Genomic DNA, 11,685 nt, shown 5'->3' with positions numbered 1-11,685 from the left:
CTCACCTGCAAGAAAAAAATACTGACAGGCGATTAAGTACTGGAACTTTCAAACCGTGTATTTGCTGGTCGTTTTGCTCTCCGCATAAATATTTTAGAGAGTGCGGGAATTTTGCCTCCGGAAACATTTTTAATAGCCAAAGATTGAACTTAAACTCTCAAAGCAAGACTCAGAAGAAGATAGGCTCCCTTTGCAATTTGACTTTGGATTCTGGTTGCCCACTTTTTAATGCACTAAGCGGTCGGTTGCTAGGAGTCCTGCCTGGGTCTGAGGCCGGTCGTAACTAGAACTTCCCCCATCCTGAACTGTTGGTAACTTCGTCTCCCCTCCTCCCTAGCCCTCCCGCAGTAATAAAGGCCCCTGAACTTGTATGTTGGTCTCTCGGGAGCTGCTTGCTGAAGATCCGCGCCCTTGTCGCCGTCCGGTAGGAGCTGTTTGCAGGGTCCTTACTCAATCGGCTTGTTGTGATGCGTATCCCCGTAGATGCCAGCACGAGCCGCCGCTTCACGCCGCCTTCCACCGCGCTGAGCCCGGGCAAGATGAGCGAGGCGCTGCCGCTGGGCGCCCCCGACGCCGGCGCCGCCCTGGCCGGCAAGCTGAGGAGCGGCGACCGCAGCATGGTGGAGGTGCTAGCCGACCACCCGGGCGAGCTGGTGCGCACCGACAGCCCCAACTTCCTCTGTTCTGTGCTGCCCACGCACTGGCGCTGCAACAAGACCCTGCCCATCGCTTTCAAGGTACTTAGCCTGGAGTGGGTGACGGGAGGACCGGTACCGGTCGGCTGATGCCCGGGGCGACCCGGGAGGCAGCGACCAGGCAGGCGGGGCCGGGTTCTAGAAAGCAGACGGCGCTACACACCGCTGCCCCTGGTCCTTTTATCTGCGCTGGGGATGCGGGATGCTGCGTTGCCGTGGCGACCCTTGGAAGGGACCCGCCTCAACCCGCCAGAGCGGCATCCAGGGAGAGCTGAAAAATCAGGATGCCCTTAGGACATTCACTGAGGGCCGGCCGGGACCTCCCTAGCAAGGGCCTTACCTTTGATACAAAGTAGGAAAAGTTATAACCTAGCAAGGGACAAACCCTTATGCTTCCATGCGACTCTCCCCACCTCTGGCTTAACACTCAAAACATTTTGTCTGTCTCAGATGAAGGCATCAGGAAATAAAATAGAGGTACTTTTATACTTTCCGGTCGTAAAAACAAACCACCCAGGAAAACTGTCAGGGATTTCCCCCTCCTTTTAAAAACCGCCCTATAGGAATTAGCATGTACAAAGTCCACAGCAGGCACAGCTAAGTTTGCAAAAGTTTTCCCGAAGAGTTTTTCGAGCTTCTAGTCTACTCCTGCCCAAAGCGGCAAGTAGCAAATCCTGTTTCTTTTCCTGGAACCCTCCAGACGTTATCATGGCTCACCTAGATTAAGCCCCAGGCAGCAAAAGGTGTCTTTTGAGAGCCGGAGGTCCAATCCGACAGTTTTTCTGTGAGTGGAGGGCACAGGGTAGACCCGGCAACTTAAGCAGAGCAGCTCAAAAGGTCTGGGTTCACTTTTCACCCCTGATCTTGCCCTAGCTTTGAGCTGCCTTTAAAAACCTTGGCCTTCAACTAGGATATATAAACAACCTCGGGCGTTTTTAAACAACCACCCTACTACCCTGGCAGCAAGCAGGAGGAATTTAATTTCTGCAGTGGGGATTCTGTCTTTGGTGGGTTTTAAAAAGTGCAGCTTTTTTAGTACAATCAGTGCGGTCATTTCCTGTTCATTTAAAGAGCTAAATAAGGCAGGTGATTCAACCAGTAAAGATTGGCTACTCTTAAAATATTATATGTATTTTTAAAATAATTGTTCCTTATAAGGGGAAGATTAATGTAATATAAGCTTTTTATAGGTCCAGATCTTAGACAGATTTTGATCTAATTACAATGAATAGTGTTCACTTAGAAAAAAAGTTGGGGTTCTTCATTTTTAAAGTTTATACACTTTTCAAAGTTAGATTGTGATTTTTTTAAAAAAATAACATAATTTGCAGTTGCCTCCTTTTCTACTCCGTTTTTTGAAAGCTTTTTTTTTTTTTTTTTTTTTTTTTTTTGTAGGGTGGGGAAAGGAATGAGAATAAGGGGAGAAGCCAGCAGACTCTTCCTTCTCTTCCTCTGATTATTTAGATTTGGGTTGGGGGGCATTTCAATTTCAAATCATTCTAATCCCCTTACATGTGCTGGCAGATCTCTTAGCTCACTCTCTGAGGGTGACAGGGCTGGGTCCTGGGGTCACTGTCAGGCAAGAGCAGAGAGAAGACAGGCTGATAATCAACTGAAGGGGCCATGTAAGGCTGGTGCCCTGACACACCAGCCCACGAAGGGATTTGTGGCTTCCCTTGGAAAGAAATCAGGGTCTCTTCTGAACTCTCTGTGCTGCCTCTGAGCCCACACCCCAATATAGCAAGACACTGAATGCTTAATAAAAAGGAGTTAGGCCAATGCAAAAATCTTCAGCCACCACATGAAAGTCTTCTTCTAAAAGAATGAAAAGTCATACAAGTTGCTTTTATGAGCCATCAGAGAATTCCTTCTAGCAGAAATTGCAATAACTATATATAAATTTCCTTTTAAAAATGACTTTAGACAATTCACTGTAAGAAAAAAAAATGTCTTAATTTTCTTTACTGTGCCTGTAGGCTACTGTAGGGTCAAGGTGTATAGCTCCTTCAAAAAGTCCCAGTGGGTCTCTCACGAACATTTGGGAGAAAGAAAAGGATAGCAAAGAAAGACCACTTGATTAATATCTGTCACCACTTTTCATCCCGAAAAGAGAGGCTCCTTCTTCAAGGAGACTTGCTCACTACATAATTGAAAGAGTAGACAGAATTTTCAGTGCAGGAGTAAACCCAAAGAGTAAGAACAAAAGCAGGCGAAACTTCAACCCCGCCTGCATCCTGGCTTGATTTACTGTGGGTCCCGGCTGCACCCTGTACTTCCCTACCCACCAAACACCTCCTAAGCTGTTTCTCTAAAAAGTATTCCTTTAAAATTTCATTTTAAGTGAACCTCAATCTCTTTAGAAAGCTACTCGTTAGAGAATTAATATTTTCCCTATGATATAGAAGAGAACATGTGAAACAATTATAAAGTTGGATAATATCGATGAAAAGAGCATTTAAGTGCCTCTTTAGGAGTCTTCTGAAATTCTATGTGTAAATCCTCTGCCTTAATCTTGAGAACTCATGAGAGATTTGAAATTATTAATTTTCTTTAAAATTGTCCTAATTATGTGTCCTGGCCTCCCAACCTGTTCTCCACCCCCTTCCTCCCATAGCAGACCTTTATTTTTGCACAGATGAGGTACATATTTTCACCACTGAGAAAATCTTAAATTTGCTACGTGTTGCCCGGTATTTACAGAAGCAGCCTACAGAGCTGTTTGGATGGCTTAGGATAGATTTTGCAATGCTATAATATTACAGTTTGTTTAGGCCCTGGTACACCAAAGTCCAAAGACATAAACATGCCTTCAACAGGGAAGTTTGGAGACCTTGGATGCTGATGGTGATAGGCTTTCTGTAAAAAAGGAGAAAAGGAATGTTTCTGGCTCCAAGATCACCATCCCTAGCTATGCATTAAATGTAAAATCTCGGTTGAATTCTGTGTTCCACAGCATAGCCTTCCTTGAAGCACTGGAAGATTAAGGGATTTGAAATAAATGAATTGTAACTGTAATTTCAACCTCATTAGAATTGGTTGAAAATGACAGTTTGAACTGAGTCGTAAAGAGCAGTGTTGGGAGGTCCATACAGTGCAGAGGAGAGTTGATATTTTGCCCAACTTCCTGATACTTTAAAAACAGAGAAGTAAAACAAAATATGAGATGTCTTTGGCCAGCAAGTCCCTTCTTGTCTGTTTGGTCTGTGTTAAAATGTCAATGTTTGTGTTCCCTTACCTATTGTTTATAGCTTTTCATTCCAGTTGCTTCTTTTTTTTCTGTTTGAAATGAGATATTTCTTCATTCTCTTCACATTGCCTATCAGTGACAAAAAAACTGGATCAAATTAGCTGACATATTACTTTTACATTTTAAAATTTTTAAACTAGCCTGAGTATGCTTGTTCATTGGATGAGATACATTATTAATGACATTACCCTGGAAAACAACTCCCCCTGCCAATCCAGCAGAGATCAGGAAAAGGCCAAGTAAATGATCTCTGAGCACCCCAAAATCTTGGATTCCCACTACATTTTAGAAAATGGGAATGGTGAAAGTTGCATTTCTATTTTGTTTTTTATTCTTGTACTCCAACATCACAACCTTTTCTTATCTAGCCACCATGATAATTTCATGTTGTATTGTTTCTACTTGGTGACCGCCTCCTGAGTGTGCCAGCTCACTAATTGAACAGATGAGAGGCACAGGTAGAGGCACCAGAGATTCAGAATGCATTTGGGTGGTTATAAAACAAGATTTATTCATCTTAATCTCTTTACAGATTTGGGTCCGACCATGAGTTATTCAGTTTGAAAGCCATGTCGTTGACCAATACCTTGTACACTTACTGCATGTTGAATCAAAATAGAAAAGCCTGGGTCACCACAGGGAGGTGAGGATGAGGAAGTCAAAATCAGTGTGGAAGGAGAGCATTTCAACACTGTGAGCTAAGTTCACAGAGGGAAGTGAAAATAGGGGAAAAAAGAGGAAAAAAAATAAGAAACTAAAAAGAGCAGAATAAAGCAAGCATATTTTGTAGGAGTGGAAGAAAAGATAAAAATAATTCATTGATCAAGGAGATTTATCTCAATAATGTCTTTTGAAACAAAAGAAAATTGTCATATTAGGGTTCTTAATTAAATGGCAACAAACACACTTATAATGGGAACTAAATACCTAATTAGAGATTGCTTGGAGAATAAATACCAGTGTTTTAAAATCTCCTTGATGGAAAGAAAACATGTCTAACAATTGAAATGAAAGGATTAAAAACAGAGATGAGAGGCCCAGATCTTGTTTGACAGTGTAAATTGGGTGAAATAGATGAGGAAGATACTTACCTAGAGCCTTGGGAGTAGGTTATCCTGGTGAGGTCTTAGGATCCAGAGCTTTTTGCCTCTCAGAGTAACGGGCTCATTTTCTGCCACGCTCCTTAGAACCTAGGCACTGAAGTAGCCACTGTGAATAAAAACAGCACATGGTCATCTGAAGGACACAGTGAAGGGGCCATGACTAAGCTCACAATGAGGATGGGAATGCGGAGAAATGTGACTTTGGTGTCAGACAAAGGGAACTCTGGCAGCCTTATTCAGATACAGAGAGAGGACTTGAAATTCCCACCAAAAAATGGTGTAACAACTATGAGGTAGAAATTGGGAGATGAAAAATAGGGGGAAGAATTTTAACAGTAGACTAAGGAATCCTTGATTGTTAGCAGTTGGAAAACCACCAGAAAACAATTATACCATTGGAATGAATAACACAAATGTCATTACTGATTGAGAAAGATTACTGATATTCACCGAGAAGATCAGAAATGATAGGAACAAGTCCAACTTGGGGCATTTGGATTTGAAATTCTATGATCACATTGAAAAAAATTTTTGAAACAATAGAAATAAAGCCAATAATTAATGTCTAGACCAAGAAAACTGTTTCTAGAAATGGATACCATTGCATAAAACATCTTCAGGCCATGCTCTTCAGAGCAGTTTACCTTGAGTTACTCCTGTTTCATTCCCTGAGTATCAAAATACTTATCTATTGTTTTTTTTTTTTCAGTAGTCCTGATAATAAACCATATTTTTTCATTACATTAAAGTAATTCCTGGTTAAGATGAGCTCAGTTTGGATGAAACCTCAGTCATCTATCAGGACATAATTAACAATCTTTGGGACTCACAGATATAAAGATGCAAACCAGTTTCACTCTGGATTTGAGAATTGTCAAAGTGGGAGGGCCTTTTCTCTGAGGTCTGCCAGTTTTGTAACTAGTAATAATCAAAGGTTACCTTTCTGATTTCCCCACTCCCCTTGCCTGACAGGATTCACTGCTAGGGAAATTTTGATATAATCAAACCCAGTAGAGGGACCAAAGATGAAATGCAAAGGGACAGTTTACGTCATTCAAGAATCATTAGCAAAGGTTGAATTTAATTTTAGTAAAAAGTAAGTACTTGAAGTCCAGGCTCAGTTAGGCCAGTCAGTGGAGGTCTGAGCACATAGAAGATGAGTTAGGTTCTAAACTCACAAACACAAGACATTCTGTTTCTCAGATATGTGGAATTAAGAGGATAATTGTATTCATGAGATGGCATAGCTTTTCAAAGTCCTTGCCATTGTTAGTCATTCCCACTGGGCAATATGACCTTAGGTACCCTCATGAGGTGAATTTAGTGGAGTTTCAGCAGGGAAAAAATTATATTTACTTATACATAATGCAATTAGAATAAATCTTCCCATTAATAACTGTTTCCTTGTGTTGCTTGAGTTATGATTATGTTCCTCTGCAAACTAGAAGGTATCATTTAACACACATTTTATTTTAGAACAATTGCTTCACCGATGATATATAAGTATACGTATGACATTCCTGATGTCTGTGTTTGTCCCTTGACTGGTGTCTAGGTGGTGGCTCTAGGGGATGTTCCAGATGGCACCCTGGTCACGGTAATGGCTGGCAATGATGAAAACTACTCAGCTGAGCTTAGAAATGCCACCGCGGCCATGAAGAACCAAGTGGCAAGATTCAATGACCTCAGGTTTGTCGGTCGGAGTGGAAGAGGTATGTATCTGTCAAAATTGAATTTGCAACACAAAATATTATGTGGTTACCAATTTAGATTTCAAAACTTCCAGCAGTTATTGTGATGGTCTTTATTATATTGTTATGTCGAAGTTTTTTGGAAATATTTATTTAAAATTTAAATGTTTTAAACAGAATCTAACTTTATGTTATTGCTTTCTGTTGCTAAATTGGTTTAAGACTGATATGGAACATGCAAAACAAATTGTGAATTTCAACAAAACCCCTCAAAGTTTTACTAAACTTTACTAAAATGTGAAAATATAAAATTTACCACAATGGAAACAGATTATATGGTGGGGTTTCTTTGGTAATCAAGTAATGTAAGCCTTGAATTTATGATTCATGTGCAATCTGTGACAACTGACAGGATTTCTAGTGACCACTTTGAATAGTTTCAAGGGATTCTAAGTGAAAGGACATGGAAGCATAGTTTGAGGCAGGCTTACCTCTTTAGGGTATAATAGGAAGAAATCATGTCAGTATTACTGAGGGCAATATGCCCTTCCTGTTACATTTGTTTTGAATGCCTTGTAACGATTTGGGGAGAGGAATTGGCCCACTTAACATTTTAGGTACTAATGACATTAGAAACCAGAAAATCCAAAGAAATTGTTGCATTAGTTCAGCTATATGGGTAATTTTGCTTTTCTTTCTCTTTAACACTGTATGAAAGTATTAAAGCAGGAAGAGGAATCTTGGCTCATTGTAATCATCTCAAGTTTCCAATTATTTTCAAGTATTGTCTTTTTCTCTGCATTGTAAAAACCTAAGCCACATTTTATGCACGGAAACAAGCACCAAAAGTTTAATTGAAAGAGGCAGGATAATTCGTTTTGAAAATCTTATTTTTGTAATATACTACTGAATAATCTAGGAATAAAAGTTATTTCAAGTTTAATAAAAGAGACACGATAAATACCTAGTAACAATAATCCTTGTATTGGAAAAAAAGAAAAAATGAAAAGATCAACTACAGGAGTAGTCATTATTCTTTATAAAGGCACTCAAAAATATTAGAAAATCTGCATTCTTAAAGAATTGGATTAGTGGAACAGGGGAAAGGGGCAGACATGTATTGGATTTTGGGACTTTTTTTTGTGTTTTTTTTTTTGTTGTTGTTGTTGTTGTTTGTTTGTTTGTTTTTTGCTACCCTTGCTGTCCGGATCATTTTCATAATAGAATCATAGCTGGAGAAAATGAAAAACTTAGAACATGATTGAAAATATATGCTCACAGTAGTAACTATGTTAATAATAGGGTAATGCAGAGAAAATCATATCCACTTATTGAAAGTACGAGTGATGCTATAAGATATAAAAGCACAAGTCATTAAATGGGTTCACTTGTTATATTAAAAGTCCCTGCCTTTCAGCAAATGGAATTTGCATTATGATTCAGAGATGTGTGTTTAGAAATCATCTTGAAGGCCCCGGATGAGTCGCTAGCAGAATGGGTGAGAAGCCAATAAAAGATAAAGCGCCCGCCGCGCCGGGTCCACCTGCCTGGCTAACAGTCTTAGTCCAGTTATTGTGGATGTCTCCTTTCAAAAACTGATAGCTGAGTACAGTATCATTTGGTTGCTTTTCCAGAGAAAGGATTATTTTCATAATATGCGTCTGTGTGGGGCTGTGTGTCAGATTTTGATTCTAAAAGTTTTCAAAGCTACTTAATGACCCACGCCAGTGACATTTTCCCATAAGGAGTTCAATAGTGGCTTTCTGGCAACGTGCAGTAAATCGGCGATTGTAGAGAAGGAGGTTTTGAAAGCAGCGTGCTTATTTTTCTGGTAGTGAGGGCTGATTTCTTATCCCTTGTTGGCCATTTCTGTTTTGAGTGGGTGACTAATAGGTGCTTGCGTTGACTTGGGTAACAGTGAACTGTTTCCCCAAGGCGTGGATTGTTTGCGCTCGGCTGCCTGATTTGTGCCAGTGTGCCCTTGAGTTTGCATAAACCCCCCAGAGTGACATAGCTGCAGCCGAGGCTGGGCTGTCTTCTCATACCCTGGAATGAAAAACTTAACTCAATGCCATAAATGGCAATATGTGTTTTGCACAGACTCTCCTTCCCATGAATGATAATAAGTAATCAAAAATACAGGAACACTAATTGAACATTTGACCTGATTATGTCTAGCATGTGTAATATTGGTCTTAAGTGATTTTGGGGGGACAAAGGGGTTATCAATGCATAAGACAAATGAGCTATCAAGAGGCCCAATTTGACTTGGTCTCACAATTTTACTCCATAGTTGTAAAGTGTAATTTGATTTTGTTCTTTCTAGTGTGTCAACATCGGAGCCTGCCAGGCTTTCTTCTTCTCCCACCCCCCATCCTCCTCCTCTTCTTTTTGCTTTTATTTATTTATTTTTTCTTTGCAATTTGCTTCTCATTAGGAGGAGAGCAGATGATTCTCACTAATTTTGACAATTAGTCTTAATCTTCCTTACTGAATCTTATCCTTTAAAAGTCTCATTTTTTTTTTAATTAGGTGATCTTAAGACTATCTATTGTTTCATTTTCTGCTTTTGAAAATAAGCCCTTGGCCTTGATGCACCCCATGGTGGCCCAGAAGGTCCATTGCTCATCTACTCATTTCAGTACCAATTTTTAATTCTATCCAAAGCCACTCGTCTGATGGATTCCCAAAGGGGCCAGGTGCCTAGTGCAGGATGAAAGGTAGAAAAAGATGTTCCCTTTATTTTCCTAGTTGCCCGACTGTGGGGATCGTAAACCTCAGAGAAATTGCCAGAGATTACCAATTTTTCTGTCGTACAAAACTGATCTGTCCGGGCGCTGGCTGGAGTCCAGAATCACAGCTCCTAACCTCGGGTTCAGCCTGTAACTGGGAAAACCTGCCTGTCCGGCTTCCACAGCCCTGCTAACTGCACTGGCTCCTAAAAATATGGGTGAAGGCCTCAGAAGCCCGAACCTTCTTCGTTTTCTTCCATTTCCTCCTTTTTCTCCCTGGCAGCTTAAATCTAATTCGGGCTATATCCCAGCCTTGGAAAGTTTCTCCCTTTGATTCAGTATCACCATGTGAATTGACCACCTTTACAAGGAAGAAAAGATAAATAGCCAAGCAAGAAGAGATAGCTGTTCCCGGAGGAGGGAGGTAGGGGGCTCTGGGAATTAGAGATTAGGAGAGGATACAGTTGGTTGTTCAGAACAATGCACATTTTAACCACATGGCCTGGGACTATCAGTCATCTCCAGAAAATCCCAAGTTCAGGGTCAAAAGCGATTCTCTTTAGTGAGATTATTGAACACAGCAGTTTGCATAAGTTTTTACCTGCAGTTAATGCAGGTGCTCCCGATATGTTCAGAGTTATAAGTGTGTCATGGCTTCAGGTGGAGACATCTAAGAAATTTTAGCAATGACGTCTGTGAGTGCTTTGTCCCTGTTGACGTATTTAATCAGCTAGAGAGAAATCGATCCATCCGTGAATACAGCTCTAGTTATTTCATTTCAGAACCAAACAAGAAATCTACCAAACCATATCATCAGCCACATCATAAACAGGGAAAGAGAATCCCTTGCAGATTTCCTTCTCTTTTTTCTCAGAATACATTTTTTAAAATGTCATACGTAATGTCGAAAATCCTTTGGAAGACTTTTCCCCAGGAAGAAAAATATGCCCTTGTGTACGAAATTTCCTGTACAGTTTTAAGTTTCCAGAGCTTCTGGAGTTTGTTTGTAAAGCTTCTGGGGATCCATGGGTGCCAGGCCAGGAATCTGTGAATTTAGAACTTCACGTTGACCACAGTGCGTCAGTCTAGCACAAGGTCTCATCAAGTAGATATCTGGAAAATGAAAAAATACGTGAGTAAATGAGGTGGGCATTTCCTTGCCCCCTGAGCTGTTTTGCTCGTGGCCTTCTTTTGTTATAGCCAGGACTTGGTTAGTAGGATTAGAGATAAATCCCATCCAGGCTGCCCTCACAAGCCTTTGGATGGCCACCAGGTGTGGGTGAATGTCATCACTTGTAAAGGGGAGGGGGCCCGTCCGGTCATGGACGCCGCAGCCTGTTCCCTCTTGTATGCACCAGCCCCTTGCTGCAGGGCCACCTGGGGAATCCCAGGCCCAGTCAGTCCTGGGATGCTGAGTGTTCTGTGGCCTGTCAGGATGGGGTTTCATTTCTTGGTGTTTATGATGGTTTCCCTGGCAACCTTAACCTTATCCACTTTCAGTGTAGGATCCTTTCTATTTCGCTCTCACTGTGGATATCTTCCTTGTTGTAATGTTTCTCTTGTCAAATTCTGGGCTGTTTCCTATTTATGTGAAGTTGGTTGCTTAAGGAATTGACATCATTAAGTTCTTTTACATCATTCCGAGCACGGAGTGGACCCGTTGTCATTCAGTTGAGTGGCAGACTGTGGCGGTGAGGAAGAGAAGGTATAACTGGGAACTGGCGAACCGTACCCATATTCTAATTGAGAGACAAGTCTTTATGTAGTGGTTTTTACTGAAAGATAGTCTGAATGACTCACAATAATATCATAGAATCCAAGTCATTCTCTACTACATGACAGATTTCATATAACAGGGAAAGGAAAAAAGAATCCATCTGCCAACCCCAGAGACATTCCACGGATAACGTTCTAGATACCGGATGGCAATCAGATCTCCTAGAGAAAACACAAGAAGACACCAGTTATGTTAAAACCCAGTCTCTCATCCCCCACCCGCTTTTCTCTATTGTTATTGATCTACACTTTTAAATAGCATATGGATTGAAATTTGCTTTCTTGAGATTTAACTGTGAGCAAATAAGGATGAAAAAAGACCTGCTTCTGATAGAGCAAGCCCCAGCCAGCCCTGGCAAATGCCGCCTTTCCATGGCAGGTCACGAGCTTGCATTTGTGATCTGATGTCGAATTCATCTCCAGAGATCAGATTTCTCACTC

General features: G+C 41.0%; 1 protein-coding gene across 4 annotated transcripts in view; it reads left to right on the top strand.

The window, feature by feature from the left end:
* The first annotated feature begins 467 nt into the window (after positions 1-467).
* Positions 468-11,685, top strand: part of Runx1 (RUNX family transcription factor 1) — an 84,075-nt gene continuing 72,857 nt past the window's right edge. For all 4 annotated transcript variants that reach the window (XM_026393552.2, XM_026393551.2, XM_026393550.2 and 1 more), the window contains exons 1-2: positions 468-737; positions 6,601-6,757. In XM_026393552.2, coding sequence (XP_026249337.1) covers positions 468-737; positions 6,601-6,757 — 427 coding nt within the window. The remainder of the gene's footprint in view (positions 738-6,600; positions 6,758-11,685) is intronic.

This window comes from Urocitellus parryii, chromosome 2, assembly GCF_045843805.1.
Source record: "Urocitellus parryii isolate mUroPar1 chromosome 2, mUroPar1.hap1, whole genome shotgun sequence".
Taxonomy (NCBI): domain Eukaryota; kingdom Metazoa; phylum Chordata; class Mammalia; order Rodentia; family Sciuridae; genus Urocitellus; species Urocitellus parryii.
This window is presented reverse-complemented; position numbering and strand designations above follow the sequence as displayed.